We start from the raw sequence: 23,566 nt of genomic DNA on the forward strand, positions 1-23,566 counted from the left end.
TGTAGGTTTTACCACTTAAGACAACACTTTTGTACTTCATAATAAAGTATTTCTATTTGAAAATATAGTCAGATTTTTGTCAGTGACATTTTTCATCTTCCTAATGAATTTATTTATATTTTGTTGCAAAGAGGGTCACACTCTCACTCTGTCTTCTGTTCGCTCACACAGTGTACTTCCCTCCTCTTTTTCCTTCTCCTCCTCCTCCTCATCATCATCTCTTTTGCCTGAGTGGCTGCTGAGCTGACTGACTGCCCGCATGGCTGCCTCCCTCCCCTGTCGGACTGGCTGGCTGGCAGTTCGTTCACGCGTTGTGAACGAGACATTCGGGCTGCTTCCCTCCCCACCCGTAAGGTGGCACCGCACCGCTGCGAGAATTTCCCCCCAAAGTAGCAGTACTGGGACCCCACTCCCACGTCCATCCTGTGCTGCATCCATGACTTTACACGCCTGGCTGGTGTACAGGCTTGGATTTATTTTGGCGCTCTGCTTGACACAAGGTCAGTTTCAAATACATTCTCTTGATTTATTACTGGGCTTTTTAGGTGGGAAAAGTGCAGTCCTTTAAACTTAAAGAAATCAATGTTATAACATAGGAGTAGAATAGGTTATGTGTTAGAAATAATGTGTTTCGGGCATTTTTGATTCATTGTTAAATCTATAACAGGACATATATCAAACAAGCCACATTTCCAATAAATACGTCTTCAGCTTCACATATAATTGCTTTCAATCCATGCCAAATATCCATAGTCGCCAACTTAAATTTCCCAACAGAGTTGTAACAATTGACTAGAGCAGGGTTTTTCTGTAACCTTTTTGACCACGGGCAAATTAAGGGGCCAAGATGACGGCACGCTTTACTGTCTCCAGAGCATTGGGTCACCTCTGATCTCAAAGTCCCTAATGAGGTCAACAGACACCTTGTTTATCAATAAGCAAAGTCAATTAATGGCACTAATGAGATGAGGCGACAAAAAACAAAGCTTTCGATGACTGAAAAGCAGCCCCTTGGTGCGGCATCAGTGGCAAAGGATTTGGATGCATAAACTAAATTATATTTACGTGAGAGAATTTAATCCACAATATTAAATTGTTTTTTGTTTAAAGAGTGATACAGGATTACGTTTTTTTCCCCTCTCATTGTTGGGACTGCAACTGTGCAACAAACGTTACCGAGGGAGCTTAAAAACACAAAAGCACATTTGAGAATGCCGACTGATTTTTATCAGGCATTTCCAAATGTTCCATGTATTGTTGTAACACAAACGTGAATTTATAACAGCAGTCATGACTTGAAAAAGTCATTTAATAACCAATTTGGGAGCTCTGATTTTGATAAGGTGTTGGACAATAGTGGATTGTATTATTTACATGCATTAGCTATACAGCTATATATTGTATATAATTTTCCCCCCCAAAAAAGTTTTCGACAAACATTAGGGAAAAAGAATCTTTTTATGAGCAAAGTACCACACCAACTTTTTGATATGGTTTTGTATATTCAAGTGGGTTTCCATCAATCTGGACGTTTTTTTGCATTGTTTCCCTTTATTATTATTAAATTTTTAGCACTGTAGAAAAGGTACTTTACAAGAACAACACCTTTTACTATTTTAGCCAATCAAATGTGATTATCCCAATTTGCCTACTCATCCTTGTTACGTCATTGATACCCGTTATTACATGCACCTGTGCTTAAATCTATAAGTGTGTATGTGCATGGGTATATTTGACATCACAAAATGGCTGCACCTTCAATGAGAACCATGGAAAGACAGACATGTAGTTTTTAAAAGATAACAAATTATTTTAATTCGTACTAATATTTATTAAAACCCATCTTAATGTTTTCGTTTTAATAACATTTGTAAAATTATTTTAACTAGTAGGTTGCTATTGTTGTTGACGTCCACCGTGTCACTCTTTAACTAATTAAAGTAATGATGTAAATATGCTACAAGGTGTCAATGGCGAGTAGTCCCCGGGTTACGAATGAGTTCCATTCCTATGCTGGCAACGTAACCCGAATTTCCTCGCAAGTCGGAATTAACCCTTTAAGTACCCGTAAATACACTCTAAATCCCAAAATCATACTAACTAAACTATCCAAAATCGTATATTATACGTAGTGCTGTCAAATTTATCGTGGTAACGGGCAGTAATTCATTTTTCTAATTAATCATGTTAAAATATTTGACACATTTGACGCATGCGCGAAATGACCCGCTCATGCATTGCCTCAAACAGATTACAATGAATCATTGTTTCATTGAACACAACGCAGAACATATACCATTTGCAGCCACCACTGACAGTCATGGTTGCCTAACTTCCCATCATGCATTTGGGCAGAATAGTTAAGTCGCTAGAGTATCATTTAGTGAAAGCACAACAAAAATAATATTCCTCTCTCTAAAAAATAAATAATGTTTACAAAAAGAAAAGCGCTCAATGCAAAGAGAACTGGAATTCCCAATCAAAATAGCTGTGTAAAATACACATAAAACTTACTTAGACTTTAGTCAAACATTTCGTTTAGCTCAGGAGTTGGTGCGCAACTATTCCACATTGGGCCACTGTGGGTGCTGGATTTCTTTCCAACAAAACAGGACGACACATGTGTACCAATCTGGTGTTTTCCAAGCGTAATCAGTTGATTGTAGTAAGGTGCTGCTTGTTTTAGCAGAAACCTCATTGGTTAAACGGTCTGTGCTCGATGGGTAGGAACAAAAACCAGGACCCACAGCGGCCCTATAGGACTGGTTTGGGAACCACTGGTTTAGCTCAACAAATACACTAGATGGCAATAATTAGTCACAATATACAAACTATCAGAGGTCTCGTACATTGTGAAGTCAACACTCAGATGAACGTAAGGTACAATGAACCCGGAAACTACGGCGTCAGTCGAGGGGCAAAACACACTCATTGGTTAGAGGTCTAATTAATTTAAAACTCACCAGTGACACCTTGTGGTGTATTTTAATCACTACCTTACTTAGATAAAGACACTGTGGAAGAACGGCAGGGAGCCCATGTGACATCCACGCCATCTTGCGGATTTATTGTTATAATAAACAAATACAGTACTTATGTACAGTATGTTGAATGTATACACTCACCGGCCACTTTATTATGTACACCTGTCCAACCGCTCGTTAACACTTAATTTCTAATCAGCCAATCACATGGCGGAAACTCAGTGCATTTAGGCATGTAGACATGGTTTAAGACAATCTCCTGCAGTTCAAACCGAGCATCAGTATGGGGAAGAAAGGTGATTTGAGTGACTTTGAACGTGGCATGGTTGTTGGTGCTAGAAGGGCTGGTCTGAGTATTTCAGAAACTGACGATCTACTGGGATTTTCACGCACAACCGTCTATAGGGTTTACAGAGAATGGTCCGAAAAAGAAAAAATATCCAGTGAACGGCAGTTCTGTGGGCGGAAATGCCTTGTTGATGCCAGAGGAGAATGGCCAGACTGGTTCGAGCTGATAGAAAGGCAACAGTGACTCAAATAACCACCATTACAACCAAGGTAGGCAGAAGAGCATCTCTGAACGCACAGTACGTCGAAGTTTGAGGCAGATGGGCTACAGCAGCAGAAGACCACGCCGGGTGCCACTCCTTTCAGCTAAGAACAGGAAACTGAGGCTACAATTTGCACAAGCTCATCGAAATTGGACAATAGAAGATTGGAAAAACGTTGCCTGGTCTGATGAGTCTCGATTTCTGCTGCGACATTCGGATGGTAGGGTCAGAATTTGGCGTCAACAACATGAAAGCATGGATCCATCCTGCCTTGTATCAACGGTTCAGGCTGGTGGTGTAATGGTGTGGGGAACATTTTCTTGGCACCCTTTGGGCCCCTTGGTACCAACTGAGCATCGTTGGAACGCCACAGCCTACCTGAGTATTGTTGCTGACCATGTCCATCCCTTTATGACCACGATGTACCCAACTTCTGATGGCTACTTTCAGCAGGATAATGCACCATGTCATAAAGCTGGAATCATCTCAGACTGGTTTCTTGAACATGGCATTGAGTTCACTGTACTCAAATGGCCTCCATAGTCACCAGATCTTAATCCAATAGAGCATCTTTGGGATGTGGTGGAACGGGAGATTCGCATCATGGATGTGCAGCCAACAAATCTGCACCAACTGTGTGATGCCATCATGTCAATATGGACCAAACTCTCTGAGGAATGCTTCCAGCACCTTGTTGAATCTATGCCACGAAGAATTGAGGCAGTTCTCGAGGCAAAAGGAAGTCCAACCCGTTACTAGTATGGTGTACCTAATAAAGTGGCCGGTGAGTGTATATACGTCTTCTGTCTTATCTTTCCATTCCAACAATAATTTACAGAAAAATATGGCATATTTTAAAGATGGTTTGTATTGCGATTAATTCCGATTAATTAATTTTTAATCTGTGATTAACCCTTTAAGGTCTGGGCCTATTTTGTCTGATTTTGCATGCCTTTGAAGTTGCCTTTATATTTCAAAGAAAGAATTGTTTACGATGGCCTGGTTTGGTCCCTTTTTTTGTGACACGTTGAACTTCATGTCCAAACTGTTGTTTCATTCACTGACCAATTATAAATCATCATTTTGGGCCCAAAAAGACCAAAAATTCCAAAATCGTTTTGTCAATTTTTTTAATATTGATGTCCAATTGACAACCAAACATGCGTAACGAACCGTTCTGAAACTTTGTAATATTTATTCAACATGTTAGGATGAACATTCAACCAAAAAAATTTAGAATAAATAGTCTTATATTTGACAATTCAACATAAACAACAGGTATAGCCATAGGCGTTTTTTGCCTTTATACATGCTCTAGTCAAAACAGGTTATATACAGCAGACCGAACAGTGAAAAAATATATACCATCTAACACAAAAAGTGTTTAGAGGCCATCTCTTTATGAGTTTAGGTATTGCGGCCCATCACCTGATGAAAACTATGTACACACAATCAAGCTTCTTGAACACACATTTATATAGACAAATTGAGAAGACTGATTGTGGGGAAAAATATATATATACAACATTGGGAAAAAAAGTATTTTCAAAAATATTTACAATAAACAAGTTAAATTTTTTTCAGGCATGCCACTCCGAAAAGCAGTTTCGTCCTGGAATTCGACACAGGGCGACATCACACAGCCCACACTTCCATGGGGTGTCGGTCCTCTTTCCACCCTTCCATTTTCATTTCACTTTACTTTCATTGTCACTATAAATGTACATGAAAAAAAGTCAGTATTTATGAAAATAATAAAGTATAAAATAAAAATATATACAGCAATAAATAATAATGGAAATCTATATGTATGACAATAGAAAGAATACCATAGCTGAATATGTGCTACATCCCTAATCTTCATATAGAAAGAAGATCATCACAATTATAAATTCCTGCCTTGGATACACACAGTGCACGTACGACTTTGATCTGATATGCACATTTTATTATTATATACACAACCACACACTTATATTGCATCAAAATTAACTTTGTCTTGCAATATCAAAAGAAACTTTCAAAAGAAACTTTTTCAGCATCAAAAAAAAAAAAGTGAGTTTGCTTACCTCTGCTCGTCGATGGCGTCACCCACGTGTTCAAATCCGTCACTATCTTCACTCGAGGACTCTTCCGAAGAAGACGATGATGACGAATTTGGACCATCCTCTTCCTCAAGTTGATCAAAAAGCACAATTGCCTGCGCTAAATTTAGTTTTCCGTTCATTCTCAAAGTCACACAAAGTCGCTGCTCGATCCAAACGGCCGTCGCTCGCCACCTCGCTGCTTCAGAGCACTCCTCCCTCTCGTTCGGTGGAACCTCGCACGGCAGTTATATTTATTTAAAAAACGCATTTTGTGCTTCCACTGTGACTTCGAAAGGGTTCGTTTGATTTGTGTTTTTTTCATGGAGCTTCCGTTTTGAAAAAGGACAAGAAATGATGGAAATATAGACATAAACAAATGATCCATGCAGCGTTTTAATGCTTTTTTGAGAGGACAATAAAACTATAAAACTTAAATGACAATATCTCACGTTTTAGTTGGTCGATTGACTTCAAATAATAACGAGAGTAAACCGCAACTTCCGCACTTTAAAACGAGACCAACCAACGGCATGTGGGTGACGTAATTAAAACGTGAAGGCGCTTCAAAGAAGACGTGTGCTGAGGACGCGCCGGCGCGTCCTTCGACTCTCAAGGGTTAACTCAATTAAAAATTTTAATCGTTTGACAGCCCTAATTTATACGTCATTGTACTGTGCTTGCCAAGATGTTGGAACTTAGTCCTAGCTAGACAGTGATCTGTATCCCCTCTCACTCTCACTTGGCTGAGCGACTTCTTCGTGGAAGTAAATGCACCCTCGTATGTTCTTCTTTGTGTGTACATGCGCTCTTACTCGTGTGCGGAAGTATCACCTGCTCAGCAATTCCTGCACCAAAAAAAAAAAAAAAAAAAAGCATGCATCACAAAACGAAAGTCAACATTATAATCAAATACTCATTTCGCCAAAGGGCAGAACAATCATATTAATAAAATGGGATGGATGGATGGACGGACGGACGGACGGACGGAAGTAAAAAATAAGATACTTTGAGGCCCAATAAGGTGTTGTTTACACAACTTGAAAAATAAATAAGTTAAAAAAAAAATTTTTTTAAACGCCTTATAGTCGAAATCACGTACGTAAGTCGGGTACGTCGTAACCCGGGGACTACCTGTACAAGGGTTAGGAAAGCAGGGGGCGCAGTTAGCGGATGAAGAACGCTTGATCCAATTGGTCGTTGAAAGCAGTGGGCATGGTTGGCAAATGACGACCGCTTGCACTGCACTGATTGGTCGTTGAAAACAGTGGGCGTGGTTGACGAACACTTGATCTGATTGGTGGTCGAAAGCAGGGGGTGCGGTTGGATTGTACTGCGGACCGCAGCTGGACCTGTCTCAGAAAATCAACAAAATCCCAAAGCTGATATATATCGATTACTCCCAAACCGTACGTCGGAGTTTAACGAAAATTGGTGGATTCGTTGTTCGTGTCATTGACAGTCACCACGGAAATTTTCCAACCCCCGAACAAAGCGACAACTTGAGAATCGATAAACCATTACGAGGACTCCTTTCAAAAGTTGTAACCAATAAACTTCAAGTTTTCTTTCTGAGAAAAAAAAACTGTTGCGCGCAATAACCAGTGTTGTCAATAACAGCGTTAGAATATAACGGCGTTACAAACGGCGTTATTTTTTTCAGAAGTGAGTAATGTAATTAATTACTTTTCTCATCTTGGCAACGCCGTTACCGTTACTGAGGATGTAAAGGCGTGCGTTACTATGCGTTGCTATATTGGTTGAATGACGCGAAAAAAGTCTGAGGGAGACGGACTCACCGAGATGACAGCACAGCGCAGGAGTGTGGAGGAGGCAAAAAAGTTGTGACGCCGAGCGATGCTAGGTGGCTCCAATAATACCTGACTGTAGCCGATAGCCCACATGATATGGTAAATATGATAGACATGGTAGATATCACATATATATAGAACTAGATGCGAAATGACAGCCACTGGGGCGTTAGGAACATACAGTATAGGAACTAGATGCATTAGTAAACAGCCGCCATCTTAAAGCAGTACACTTCTTAGGAAGGCTCTGTTGTAGAGAACCTTCCTAGCGGACCTAAGAAACTTTTTATCTAAAATACTCCTCAATCGGCAAAATCTTGACTTGAATCTATCTTTAAAAGATGAAAGAGTTTTAAAACTTCCACATGTCAAAAGTAAACAGAAGGGAACTAAGCCAAATAATGGGAGCAATTTTAACAACTTTTAACGGTTGATTCAGGGTAAAGGGTAAATTAGGGTAAAGAATTGGGATAGGGCCAATTGTCCCAAAAACCTTTTACACTTCACATAGCGTGACCTAAGTTTGTTGTTTTTTGTTTTGTTTTTTTTTGAGGGAAAAAAAACATGAAAATTATCACCAGTTACTTTGGCAAGTAACTAATAACTCTTACATTCAGGTAACTGAGTTACTAACGCAATTACTTTTTGGGAGAAGTAATTTGTAACTATAATTAATTACTTTTTTCGAGTACGATTAACAACACTGGCAATAACACAGAATCTATACGAGTAAAGCGGAAATTGGGGTTAAAAAATACTGAAACCAAGTCAGGGTTGACAAATTGAATTTGAAAAAAAATGCATTGGCCCTGACGGTGTTAAACGATATTCGGGCCTTATAATTATGTGGTCTTCATTTGGTCCTGCTATCTGACATTGAGACTCATTTATAAAAACTTCAACCAATTTTCAGGAGAACAAAATTAAACAACTTGCAGCCTAAGGTGGCAAGTGTGGAACCATTGCATTGGCGGCCAAAAATCATGGGGAAGCTCTGATTTCAAGGTTTCTTATGTGTCGGTTTAACAAACCTTGACCCCAACAGAAAAAGCAAAGGGGGTCACGTGACCAAGATGGACGCTTAGCAGAGAGGCTCCGTCACACCTCCAACATTACTAACAAAAACCCTTTTTAAACTGCCATCATTTTTTGAAACTGATACGCGCAAAGGTTATGTCGCAAAAACCAGCTTTGAAAGAGTGTGAAATCTTCACCCGGAGTCGAAAGATCACCCCGGCTACTCTCCCGACGAGTAGCGATAGCATGGCTAAAGCTAACACAGCCATGCCGGAAGCTACAAGCAACACGGAGATATCGACCAGTATGGACGCGATTTTGTTTGAACTCCGGTCCATGCGGGGTGAATTTGGAGGAAGACTTGATGGAATTGATCAAGGGTTGACCAAAATAACAACTGCACTCACTGCTCTGGAAAGTAAGCTGACGGCTACTAAACAGGAAGTCGCCGCTAATGCGAGCCGCATTGAACAAGCAGAGGTACGCATTGCCACGAGTGAATCCGCACAAGAGGAGATGGATAAACAATTGAAACAAGCTTTTAAGCGAATTGTGCATCTGGAAGAAAAAACAGAGGACCTCGAGAACCGGGGAAGAAGAAAAAACCTTCGTATCTTTGGACTACGGGAAGGATCCGAAGCAGGTCGGCCACTAATTGATTTCATCGCCGAAATGCTGCCTAAATGGCTAAACCTTCCAACTCAAAAGACGTTCACACTCGACCGGGTTCATCGTACACTTGCGGCAGTGAGACCAGGCCAAAATAGAGCTGTTCTTGTCCGCTTCTTGAAATTCCAAGACAAAGAGCTCGTATTTCGTGAGGCGAGAAAGCTCAAAATCACGCACGAAGGACAACAACTGACCTTCTCCCAGGACTTCTGCGCCGAGACTGTCCGTTTCAGGAAAGGATTTCAACCAGTTATCCAAAAGCTTATTGAGATTGAAGTATTTCGTGGATTTAGATACAACCCATGCCAGCTCAGAGTTGTCCACCATGGAAAGCTCCGGTTTTTCTCTACACCACAGGAAGCCGAGGAATTTTACGAACAATTTCTTTTGACAAGAGAGGATGGATCTTCGTGAAGACTGAGAAGATGGATGCGTGTGATTGTTGAGTCGAACCAACGCATTCAAATGAATGCACATAACAGGTGACTCTAAATTTGGCAGTATAGACTTGCTCTGTATACACCTTTCTCTTTTCTTCTTCTAAGCAGTTATGTTTGAGAGATTTTTCTATTTTCTTTACCGACAAGGGTTGAAATGCATAAAAATTAGGAGGCTGTACGGAAGCCATTTTGTTGTAATCTGGAGAGGGCCACGTTGATTAGCTGCTCCCCAGTTTTGTGGATCAGCGTCCCTATACAGTACTTTATTATCTCACTTTGGGTGGGCTTTGTATTCCACTGGATGGAATGCAGGGGTTGGGCAAGGGATTGTTTCTTTTTTGTTATATGTTAAGTTGGTGTGAGAGTGTGGATGAATGTGTAAACTTGCAAAAAAAAAAAAAAAAATCCCTATATTATTTCTTCTTCTATGTAAATTAAACATTTTATGGACAGAATAAGCCAAGAAAATAATTTCAATGTAATAATAACTAGTTGGAATGTCAGGGGCATAAGAAAATTAACAAAATTAAAGAAAATATTGAACAGAATAAAAGACATTAAATCAAAAATGGTTTTTATACAAGAGTCTCATTTAACAACATCAGATATTCAAATATTAACAAAAAGATGGCCAGGTCAGGTGTTTCATGCTCCCTTTACTAGTCAAGCTAGAGGGGTAATCACCTTGATTCATAAATCAATACCATTTCAAAAATCTAAACTTATTGTTGATCCAGGGGGAAGATACATTATTGTTCAAGGGACAATCAATTCACAAAAAATAAATCTTGTCAATCTATATGGCCCTAATGAAGATTCCCCATCTTTCTTTGATAAGCTTTTTCTGACAGTTTCTGCTCTTGATGGAAAATATATTGTGGGGGGAGATTTTAACTGCACTCTCAACCCAGTACTAGACCGGTCCACTGAAAATGATCACACACATATAAAATCTAGAAAGTTATTACAAAATTATATGCATGACCTTGCATTACAAGACATATGGAGGGCTAAAAACACAACTATCAGACAATATTCATGTTTTTCAAGTAGCTTTAAAAGTCATTCGCGTATCGATTATTTTTTAATATCTAATACACTACAAAAAAATGTGGAAGAATGTTGGTATAATAGTATTGTGATAAGTGATCATGCACCTGTATCAATAAAAATACAACTGGGCAATACCGACACAAAGTCAAATAGGTGGAGATTTCAAACCTATTTATTAAAAGATAAATCGTTTATCAAGAATATTGAAAAATCCATTGAAACCTATTTTGAACATAATAAAGAAGAAACTTCTGCTAATATTAGATGGGAAGCTTTTAAAGCATACATTAGAGGGGAGATCATTAGCTATACGAGCTCTCTTAATAAAAAAATAAACCAACAGATGAGATCTTTAGAAAACGAAATAAAGACATTGGAAACTGAACTATACAAAAGTAATGACCGCACTAAATTACACAGTTTAACTATTTTAAGAGCCAAATATGACAAAATCTCAACAGATAAAGTGGCAAAACAACTAATGTGGACAAAACAAGCATTTTATGATCAAGGTGAAAAAGCAGGCAAACTGTTAGCCTGGAGAATTAAAAAACAACAAGCTGATAGAGCCATACTAAGTATAAAATCAGAAAACAACCACATTACAAATGATCCCCTTGAAATAAACGAAAAATTTAGAGAATTCCTCAAGAAACTATATACATCAGAATGCATGGCAAATGATGGTCTTCAAAATACATTCCTTGATAAATTACAATTTCAACCATTATCGGAGGATGACAAAAAATACTTGACAGCCCACTGTCAAGAAATGAAATTTTGGAAGCTATTGGTAATCTGAACAGTGGGAGAACACCGGGGCCAGACGGAATACCGATAGAGTTCTATAAAACATTTAAAAATAAGTTGACCCAGCCACTGCTGGACATGTACAACGAATCATTCAGAACAGGGACTCTTCCAGATACATTGAGATTAGCCACAATTACATTGATTTTAAAACCAAACAAGCCACAAATGGAATGTGCCTCATATAGAGGAATTAGTTTAATGGGATGTGATATGAAGATATTATGTAAAGTATTTGCTAGAAGATTAGAAAAATATATTTCAAAATTGATATTGGATGACCAACAAGGCTTTGTTCAAAAACGACAAAGCTATCATAATATTAGGCGAGTGCTGAACATAATGCATGAGAAACAAAATGCTAAGGATACAGCAATGTTAGCAGTGGATGCATGTCAAGCATTTGATAGGATAGAGTGGAATTATCTTCTAAAACTTCTTCCAAGATACGGACTAGGGGAAAAAATCGTAAAATGGATCAAGTTACTATATACAAACCCTGCTGCTCAAGTCCTAACTAACACCAATATATCCAAACCATTCATTTTGCAACGTTCAACTAGACAAGGCTGCCCTCTGTCCCCTATTTTGTTTATTCTGGCGATGGAACCATTGGCTATGGCAGTAAGAACACATCCTGGAATATCAGGTATCGCTCTAGGAGGAATAAATCATGTAATATCTCTATTCGCAGATGACATAATATTTTTTCTGTCTGAATTGAAAAATACTATCCCAACCCTGGTTAATTTATTGGAGGACTTTGGTACCTTTACAGGATACAGAATCAATAATAATAAATCAATGCTCATGTTCCTGAACGAAGAAGACCAAAGAAACCCCCCAATAAATACCCAATTTACAATTGCAACAAATGGCTTTAAATATCTGGGTATTAGGATTACTCCAAACTTGAACAAACTTATCGAGTCAAATTATCACCCTCTGGTGGATGAAACTACCGAAATGTTAAATCGCTGGTCAACTTTACCCATCTCTATGGTGGGACGGATTAATACAATAAAGATGTCAATACTACCCAAATTTTTATATTATTTCCAAACAATTCCTTTGTCATTACCACAGAGCTTCTTCGACAATATGAATAAGATATTTAGAAATTTTATCTGGGATAAGAGAAAAGCAAGACTTCGACTCAAATTACTTTACTTACCTTATGAAAGAGGAGGCCTGCAACTCCCAAACCTTAGATGGTACTATATGGCTGCTCAATTAACATCAGCTACCCACTACTTTAACACAGACTCTCCCCCCTCATGGGTAAAGATTGAACAGCAATCAATATCAACAAACATACCAATCCACAGTTATCTTTATTCTGCAAACCTGAAAAAACTAAAAAAAGACACAAAAAATCCCTTTCTAAATAATACGATAGTTAACTGGCACAAGGCGCACAATCTCGTTGATAGCCCTATAACAATATCTTGTTTCTCTCCTTTGCAGAATAATGATAATTTTCCACCCGGGAGAATGGATGGAGGCTTTAAATTATGGAAAATTAAGGGTATTGAAACAGTTGGAGACTTATATGAAAATGGAATATTGCTTACATTTAGTTCTCTATGTGAAAAATATCAAATCCCCTCAAGACATTTTTTCAAATATTTGCAAGTAAGAAATTTCATTTACACAAACTTCGGAGATGCCACACATTCTCCCAATCTATCACCGATTGAGGAAATAACACACAAGCAACCAAAAAATGGTCTATTGTCAAAGATCTATAATTTACTTATTATTAACTGTAAAGAGTCATCAGTTGACAAATTGAATGCTTGGAGAAATGACCTGAAAGAAAATATTGCTGAGAGTGATTGGAATGAAGCCTGTTTGAGAGCTCAAAAAAATACAATAAATACTAGGTTAAAACTGATTCAATACAAATGGTTAACAAGAATGTACATAACTCCTGAAATACTACACCACATGTATGGTAACATTCCCGATACATGCTCTAAATGTAACGACTGTAAAGGTACGCTCTTACACTGTGTGTGGGAATGTTCTAAAATTCAGAACTTTTGGAAAGATATCACTAAGTGTTTATCAGTTGTATTTAAATGTAATGTACCTACTTCGGCCAAACTTTGTGTTTTGGGGATTTATCCAACGGATGTATTAATAACCCAAAACCTGAGAAAATTGTTAGACTTTGGGTTACTGCATGCACGAAGAGTGGTTGCCCTAAACTGGAAGAACATGGAACCTCCCTCGCTAAGACAATGGATTAAGGAACTTTCGGAAAACATAGGAATGGAAAGACTGACCTACATCGCTCAAGGAAAACAAAAAGAATTTGAAAAACTATGGGACATATACATGTACATTGTATTAACAGTCTGAGATCTTAGAATGTAATTACGTCTTCTACATACAGATATATTTTTCATTTTGTCTTTGCAAGCTGTGTGAATGTGTGTGTGAATGTGTATTATTTTTCTCTTTATTTTATTTTTATTTATTTAATTGGGTTGTAATATATGACCTCCTCGTGGTCATCTTGTTTTGAATTATCAGTTCTTGTCCTTTTTTTTTTGAAAAATAATTTAAAAAATCAAAAAAAAAAAAAAAAAAACCTTGACCCCAACAACCCAGAACAAGTTGTAGAAACTCGGGGTTGGGGACATTATTTATGGTCTAAATGTAAAGATTTCCTCCTAATTGGCGTTTGTATACTTGGTGTGTAAAAATAAGTAGCTGACAGCAAATATAGCTTTCATAACAATGGAGTGAGGTGTCCTTATAATTAATCTATGCTTTTTTGCGAGAGATCCTGGTGTGCAGTCATAATAAATTGGATTGTACCAATGGAGGGGGCATGAATGTCTCTCCACTAAGTCCTCATTATGTAGACAAATGCTCATAACTGGGCAGCTCCTCAAATTTTCATGAGTGCAGCCAGCATGCAGCATCGCATGCTGACAAATAGTTGAATCAACTTATTTTCCTTGATGTAAATTACCGTCATTTACATCCAGCATAACAATCACGACGGTTTCTGCACTCTAATGGAATACTTAAAATGCCCCCGAGGTAGAGCCAAAACGTGCAAACTCAAATTAAGAATACAGTACCTTTCTAAATTTGGACGAAAACTCAAAGAGGTGAAAAAAAGGGATTTATTTTTTGCATTTATATTTTTGCTTGGTTCAACTGTTAAACAAGAATTGGTCACAAGCGTTTGTGGAGATGGACAACTGATCGTTATAACAGTGAGTATAAAAATTTTTTAAAAAATATTCACATGCTAAAATTAGCTAGCACTTCTTCAGTGCATATTGTGATGCTTATTCTAGTCATTGGAGCCTGAATTAAACAGATTGTATCTACTGTGCATTGAGATTCAACATCTCTTTGGCTTCTCAGTAAAGCAGTTATATTAATGAATGTATATTTTCTGTCTCTATGTACAGTCGTGTGAAAAAATTAAGACACCCCAATAAAGATCCAGTTTATTAAGAAATATTCACATGTCAATATCTGATCTTGTTTTACTTTATCTCTGGAAAAGAAAGCGATTTAATTGCAGGTAAACAACAAAAATTACCATTGTTTTACTCATTAAACCAAATCTCAAATATCAACAAAAATGCATATTCTAACAAAGGAAAAGGTTAGGACACCCTACCACCTAATAGCTAGTGTTACCCCTTTTTAGCCCCTTAATTTCAGTGAGACACTTTTTGTAGCCATCTACCAGTCTTTGACATCGGTCTGAAGAAAGTTTGCCCCACTCCTCAACGCAGAATACTTTCAGCTGTGAGATGTTTAAGGGGTTTCTTGCATGTACAGTGGGGCAAATAAGTATTTAATCAACCACTAATTGTGCAAGTTCTCCCACTTGAAAATATTAGAGAGGCCTGTAATTGTTAACATGGGTAAACCTCAACCATGAGAGACATAATGTGGAAAAAAAAAAAAAAAAAAAACAGGAAATCACATTGTTTGATTTTTAAAGAATTTATTTGCAAATCATGGTGGAAAATAAGTATTTGGTCAATACCAAAAGTTCATCTCAATACTTTGTTATGTACCCTTTGTTGGCAATAACGGAGGCCAAACATTTCTGTAACTCTTCACAAGCTTTTCACACACTGTTGCTGGTATTTTGGCCCATTCCTCCATGCAGATCTCCTCTAGAGCAGTTATGTTTTGGAGCTATCGTTGGGCAACACGGACTTTCAACTCCCTCCACATATTTTCTATGGGGTTGAGATCTGGAGACTGGCTAGGCCACTCCAGGACCTTGAAATTCTTCTTACGAAGCCACTCCTTTGTTGCCCTGGCTGTGTGTTTGGGATCATTGTCATGCTGAAAGACCCAGCCACGTCTCATCTTCAATGCCCTTGCTGATGGAAGGAGATTTTCACTCAAAATCTCTCGATACATGGCCCCATTCATTCTTCCTTAACACAGATCAGTCGTCCTGGTCCCTTTGCAGAAAACAGCCCCAAAGCATGATGTTTCCACCCCCATGCTTCACAGTGGGTATGGTGTTCTTCGGATGCAATTCAGTATTCTTTCTCCTCCAAACACGAGAACCTGTGTTTCTACCCAAAAGTTCTATTTTGGTTTCATCTGACCATAACACATTCTCCCAGTCCTCTTCTGGATCATCCAAATGCTCTTGTGGCGAACCGCAGACGGGCCTGGACGTGTACTTTCTTCAGCAGGGGGACACGTCTGGCAGTGCAGGATTTGAGTCCCTGGCGGCACATTGTGTTAGTGATAGTAGCCTTTGTTACTGTGGTCCCAGCTCTCTGTAGGTCATTCACTTGGTCCCTCCGTGTGGTTCTGGGATTTTTGCTCACCGTTCTTGTTATCATTTTGACGCATTAGGGTGAGATCTTGCATGGAGCCCCAGATTGAGGGAGTTTATCAGTGGTCTTGTATGTCTTCCATTTTCTAATAATTGCTCCCACAGTTGATTTCTTTACACCAAGCGTTTTACCAATGCAGATTCAGTCTTCCCAGCCTGGTGCAGGTCTACAATTTTGTCTCTGGTGTCCTTCGACAGCTCTTTGGTCTTGGCCATAGTGGAGTTTGGAGTGTGACTGACTGAGTTTGTGGACAGGTGTCTTTTATACCAATAATGAGTTAAAACAGGTGCCATTAATACAGGTGGAGCCTCGTTAGACCTCGTTAGAAGAAGTTAGACCTCTTTGACAGCCAGAAATCTTGCTTGTTTGTAGGTCACCAAATACTTATTTTCCACTCTAATTTGGAAATAAATTCTTTCAAAATCAAACAATGTGATTTTCTGTGTTTTTTTTCCCCCACATTCTGTCTCTCATGGTTGAGGTTTACCCATGTTGACAATTACAGGCCTCTCTAATCTTTTCAAGTAGGAGAACTTTCACAATTGGTGGTTGACTAAATACTTATTTGCCCCACTGTACAGCGTGTTTCAAGTCACCCCACAGCATCTTAATGGGATTAAGATCTGGACTTTGACTCTGCCATTCCAGGACTCTTCATTTCTTCCTTTTCATCCAGTCTTTGGATTTACTGGTATGTTTTGGGTCATTGCCATGTTGAAATTTTCAGTTTCGCTTCAGCTCTAATTTTTTCACAGATGATCTCACATGTTCCTCTAGCACCCTATCATACGCGATAGAATTCATGGTGGATTCTAAGATGGTGAACTGGCCAGGTCCTGCTGCTGCAAAGCATCCCCAAACCATGACAATTCTACCTCCATGCTTCACAGTTGGTATGAGGTTCTTTTCCTGGAATGCTGTATTGGGTTTACGCCAAACATGTCCTCTGTTCTGGTGTCCAAATAATTCAATTTTAGATTCATCTGTCCAAAGAACATTATTCCAGAAGTCTTGGTTTTTGTCTACATTCACTCTGGCAAACCTCGGTTTGGCCATCATGTTCTTTGTCATGTTCACCTCCCATGAAGGTTGAACTTGTGAAGTTTCTTTCTGATTGTAGAGGCATGCACTTTCACATCAACAGTAGCAAGAGCCTGCTGTAGGACCCGTGATGACATTTTAGGGATTTTGGAGACTTCATTTAGTATCTTTCGGTCTGCTATTGGGGTGAACTTGCTTGGACAGCCAGACCTGGACATGTTGGCAATTGTTTTGAATGTCCTCCACTTGTAGACTATTTTCCGGACAGTGGAATGGCTGATTTTATATTCTTTTGAGATCTTTTGAAATCCCTTACCAGACTCATAAGCGTCTACAATCTACTTTCTGAAGGCCTCAGACAACTCCTTTGACTCACCATGGTGTTTTCTCTCACTTCAACAGTCAGTCACTGTTCAAAGTATTCTGCATTAAGGAGTGGGGCAAACTTTCTTCAGACCGATGTCAAAGACTGGTAGATGGCTACAAAAAGCATCTCACTGAAGTTAAGGGGCTAAAAGGGGGTAACACTAGCTATTAGGTGGTAGTGTGACCCAACTTTTTCCTCAGTTAGAATATGCATTTTTGTTGATATATTTGGTGTAATGAGTAAAACAATGTTAATTTTTGTTGTTTACCTGCAATTAAATCACTTTGTCTTCCAGAGATAAAAAAGAAACATACATTGATATGTGAACATTTCTTAATAAAGAACTGAATATTTAATGGGGTGTCCTAATATTTTCACATGACTGTATGGGTGATCTTGCACTATTGGCGTTCAGATATCCGTTGCGAAAATGGTAAAAAACACCACTTCATGACAGCTAGTTGTTAGCCCATGACCCTGTTTTGAGTTTCCGAATATATGTAAACACTAGTGTAGTGGAGGTTACGTACTTTACCTGTTTTAAATACACGTATAATTGACCTTGTACTTAGAGTAGTGGTGTAAATCACCAATTTTCAACTTAACATCACATGATTCTTTGAACAACTATACTATATTTACCAATATTACGAAGTCTGCGATGGTTCGATAAGATTGAGGAGCCTTTGATCAATTTAATACACCATTATGTGCACATTTAATGGAATCAGTTACATGTCACCTAAAACGAGTAAAAATGCAAACCAATTATGTTTTTTGACAGTTTTGTTGCTGAAACACGACCGAAATTTGGGTGAAAACCATTCTTTTTAGCAAAACAGCATATTTGAAGGATGACAATTGGAGTTGTCCGATAATTTCGGCCAATAAAAGCATTTTAAAAGGTAATCGGATATCACCGGATTTTCATTATCAGTTTTGGGCTAATATGCATATTGCTTTCAAAGTGAATGTAGAAGCCTTCTTTTGTTGAGGGCTAGTCATAGATTTTCACAGCAGTGTGTTAAGCTTATTGACCATGTTTTTAAACCAAGTCCGTGTTGCCCAACGACAGCCCCAAAACATCACTGCTCTAGAGGCGATCAGCATGGAGGAATGGGCCAAAATACCAGCAACAGTGTGAAAAATCAAACAATATTATTTTCAGTTTTTTTTCCCACATTCTGTCTCTCATGGTTGAGGTTTAACCATGTTGACAATTACAGGCCTCTCTAATATTTTTCAAGTGGGAGAACTTGCACAATTAGTGGTTGACTAAATACTTATTTGCCCCACTGTATGCCGATTACCAGTTTCAAGGTATACCGTGGTTAGAGATGTCCCGATCGATCGGGTCCGATCACGTCATTTTCAAAGTATCGGAATCGGCAAAAAAATATCGGCCATGCCTTTTTTTAATATATATACTGTATATCTTTTAATTAAATCGTTTTCTAATTGTATTATCGTTACAGACATAATATGTTCCACTCATCCAGAGTTTTTAGTTTAGGCTTAAGGTAGGGTTATCAAATTTATCCTAATAACGGCGGTAATTAATTTTTTAAAAAATGTATCACGTTAAAATATTTAACGCAATTAATGCATGCGTTGCACGACTCACTCACGCACTGTCGCGCTCAATCTGTAATGGCGCCGTTTTACCTATATAGAAAGATCAAAGGCATCGTAAAATGAGTAGAGTGAATTTTGGCCGCCTTTGGAGCCTTATTTTAATCGGCTAAAGCCTTACAATCTCTCTCCCTACGATTAGAAATATCATGGGAAGCAATGTGGGGAAGCAAGGTAGCAATTGATCTTTTTCTTAACACCTTATGTTATTTCCCAACGCAGAGAAGATATATCAATTGGTAGCACTACGCACAGTCATGGTTCCACTTCCCATCATGCATTTGGGCATGGCTACAGTATCATTTACTGAAAGCTCAACAAATACACTAGATGGCAATATTTAGTCACAAGTCTTTCTATCCGTGGATCCCTCTCACAGAAAGAATGTTAATAATGTAAATGCCATCTTGAGGATTTTTGTCATAATAAACAAATACAGTACTTATGTACTGTATGTTGAATGTATTTTCGTCCGAGTTTTTTTCATTTTTTTCTTAATGCATTGCCAAAATGTATATGATCGGGAAAAATTATCGAAAATGATTGGAATTGAATCGGGAGCAAAAAAAAAGCAATCGGATTGGGAAATATCGGGATCGGCAGATACTCAAAGTAAAATGATCGGGATCGGATCGGGAGCAAAAAAACATGATCGGAACAACCCTAACCGTGGTATAAAAGCGTCAAGGTTTCAAAACCGCAAAAATGTTCTGTCATACCGTCCCTAAGGTATTAGCTATTTTTATGTCCCAAAAAATGCACGGAGAAATCCTTCGCTTAAAGCTGTAAGGCTCAACCCTCCACCACCGGTTGTTGCTCATTGTCAGTGAGTCAGCCGTGCTACACGATGGCTCGAGGAGGTGAAACTCCTGAACTTTTCCCCCCCCAATTAAAGAAAATGAAATAGCTGGTATGGGAATACTTCGGCTACAGAAAAGTTACAGACAGCCGCAGCTTAGAGGAGGAGAGCCAACCGACATGTAAAACATGTTTGCGGAGGGTGGCTGCCGAGAAGGCAATACCTCCAATATGATTTTGCGTTTATACAAAATTAAAGGTTTATTCATACGGATGTTTGAAGTCATTTCTACTAGGTCTTGTCTGCTCCTTTAACATTTGCAAATTCATTCATTTTCTGAGTCACTTATCCTAACGGTGATTCATTCTCCAACATTAAGATTCCTAATATAACCTAATGTCCAATCACTAATGAGCTATTATTAGAATAATAATGGTCATTCAAGTGAAATCTTGGGATCTACTGTATCATCAACAAGGGGGAAATCTGAAAACATCCCCCTTAAGGTTGGCACAAAGTTCAGTGCTGGCGAGGCTTTACATCGATTCCAGCAGATTTCCAAAAGTGATTTTTGTAAGAGCATTTGCAGTGGGATTAGTTCACTCTTGAAAGCTCCATCCCGGCTTTGGGTTTGGCTATTTAGCGGTGCCCAGGCAAGTGAGAGGCTCGTGTCCTCCGCGGGCCATCGCAGATAAAGAGGGCGGATTGGTTTCAGCTCAAAAGCTGATCTTCCATCTTGTGTGTGCAGGATTTGCCGGGTCAGTCGCAGGTGTGTGCTGTGCGGTCGCTCTGAATTCACAGGCAATCCCCGCTTAAGCCCCACAGGGATGGATTCGGTCCACTCCCTTTCTTAAAAGTCCTGTGAAAAGCACCTACACAATTCCTGAAAGAAGTTGTTGCTAGAGGTCTCAATGTGATCCACTTGCGGCTGTTTGGGCAAATCATTTGAATCATCACTTGAAAAGGAAGCGTCACCCCCACCGCTAATCACCACCATCCTGCCCCCTTGAGTCATTTTCTGTGCTGTCGCCTCCAACGTATGCAGGCTGCTAAGCTTTGAAATGGCGAGGCACTACAGAGGCTGAGTCAGTCACTGTTAGGCCAAAGGCTTGAAAGAAGATCACAAGTCCATTTTCTTTACGCTTGTCACTCAAGATGCGAAACAGAAAAGCAGCCCCCAAGATGAATCCTGATGGGTTTTTTGATTAACTTCTCTTCAAGTACTGAGCACAATGCATTCATCGGTTCAAGTAGCTTAGTTAAACTGCCTTGGATAGGCTATAGCCTCTTTGTATGTATGCAAGCAAAATCTAACCACCTCCAAAGTCCAACTGAAAGAAAGCATATTTGAAGTGAAGGAAGAGACTAACCAATTTGAAGACCCCTTATTATGGTTCTTCACCGTATTTGACCTAAATATATGGCATTGTCGATGAAAGGGAACCCTTTATAATCCCAAAAAACAAGAGAAATGGTCAAATAATTTTGTTGTTTGGCCCTTTTTACAAAAACAAATGTTAAAACGAGCGGTTTCATACTTTCATAGTTTTTCTATGTGACAAAGTCTGAGCTCCTACTTACAACTTGAAGGTCCCGCCTTTCCTCCTTCCAATCATTCACCTGCACCCACGTTCCATGTTAAACTTTGGCCGCAGTGAAATTCTTGTGATTGATTGAATCTTCTTTTTTGGTGTCTCTTTCTTCTTCAGTGGTCAATCCCAGTTGGAAAACCAACAAAAAAAATCACCTCCTCCAGCTTGCCAAATTAGCAAGCATTGAATTCACGCCGCCTCGGCCGACAATACAGTATGCTGGCATTAACACTAAACCCTGCTAAAGCAGTGCTTCTCAATTATTTTCTGTTACCTTGACCTCTTGACCGAAAAAACAAGCATGAATAGAACAAAAACAACAGTGTCATTGGACAGGGGAACAGTTTTATTTTTGCTGCAGGCAGTATCAGCTCCTTCGCAATGGTGTGGGGTTATTTTACACTGAGCATGCTAAACAGTGCACGCTGGTTTAGTGATGTAACACTGACAAAGAGGGACGATTGATGCCAATATTCGGCACGTTTTCGCTGAAAAACAATCAAGCGGCTTATCAATGAGATTGCGGTTTAATGTCTTTAAATGACGTCTTGATTGATTTGGCTTCCCGCTGTTCACTACAAACAATTTTAGACACAGTAAACGGAGTGGTCGTTCCTCGTCCCCCACTGTATTAAAAGTTAAAGCCAAACAGCCCGAAAACGGCGCATTCTCGGCCGCCGAAGGAGAACCGGAGGTGAGGGCGGTCATCGTGATGCTCCCAAGCCGAAAATGGCGCTTCTTCGGCGGACACGTGAGAACCAAAGAAGACAGCGGGTCGCTGCGTGAGCCCGGTCCAAAAACGGCGCACTGCTTTTCAGATCTCTTTGCTGTTTGCTCTTGTTTGGTTAAAAAATACTGCACACACTGAAAATGAGCGCGCCACTGCCACCCACCCATCCATCCATCCATCATCTGCCGCTTAATCAGGGTACGCCAAAAAAGTATGTATGCGCCACCCCCGGCACTTCTCTGTGCCCCCCTGGGGTGGAAGGGGGAGGCGGGGCTAGGTGCGCCTGACTATTTCAGAAGTACTGAGCTATTGTGTCTCAAAAAAAAAAGTCTTGTGGGTTGTGCGATCCACATGGTGTGTTTCCGCCTTTTCACATACAGTTGTGGTCAAAAGTTTACATACACTTGTGAAGAACGTAATGTCATGGCTCTCTTGAGTTTCCAGTTATTTCTACAATTCTGATTTTTCTCCAATAGAGTGATTGGAACAGATACTTCTTTGTCACAAAAAACATTCATGAAGTTTGGTTCTTTTATGACTTTATTATGGGTTAACAGAAAAAGTGATCAAATCTGCTGGGTCAAAAATATACATACAGCAACACGAATTAGTAATTTCTTATGAGTGATTATTGACTTGAACAATCATTGACTTGAACAAGTCAGGAAAGTCACTTGGAGCCATTTCAAAGCAGCTGCAGGTCCCAAGAGCAACAGTGCAAACAATTGTTTGTAAGTATAAAGTGCATGGCACTGTTTTGTCACTGCCACGATCAGGAAGCTATCACCTGCTGCTGAGAGAAAACTGGTCAGGAGGGTGAAGATTCAACCGAGAATCACCAAAAAGCAGATCTGCCAAGAATTAGAAGCTGCTGGAACACAGGTGTCAGTGTCCACAGTCAAGCGTGTTTTGCATCTCCATGGACTGAGAGGCTGCCATGCAAGAAGGAAGCCCTCGCTCCAAAAGCGGCACCTTAAGGATCGACTGAGGTTTGCTGCTGATCACATGGACAAAGATAAGACTTTCTGGGGGAAAGTTCTGTGGTCGGACGAAACAAAAATCGAGCTGTTTGGCCACAATGCCCAGCAATATGTTTGGAGGAGAAAAGGTGAGGCCTTTAACCCCAAGTACACCATGCCTAC

General features: G+C 39.4%; 1 protein-coding gene across 2 annotated transcripts in view; it reads left to right on the plus strand.

Annotated features, from left to right (window-relative positions):
• The first annotated feature begins 296 nt into the window (after positions 1 to 296).
• The window catches only part of LOC130905843 (uncharacterized), a 42,037-nt gene continuing 18,767 nt past the window's right edge, over positions 297 to 23,566 (plus strand). For both annotated transcript variants that reach the window (XM_057819568.1, XM_057819569.1), the window contains exon 1: positions 297 to 500. In XM_057819568.1, the coding sequence (XP_057675551.1) occupies positions 437 to 500 (64 nt within the window). In that variant the 5' untranslated portion in view covers positions 297 to 436. The remainder of the gene's footprint in view (positions 501 to 23,566) is intronic.

This window comes from Corythoichthys intestinalis, chromosome 17 (genome assembly GCF_030265065.1).
Source record: "Corythoichthys intestinalis isolate RoL2023-P3 chromosome 17, ASM3026506v1, whole genome shotgun sequence".
Classification (NCBI taxonomy): Eukaryota; Metazoa; Chordata; class Actinopteri; order Syngnathiformes; family Syngnathidae; genus Corythoichthys; species Corythoichthys intestinalis.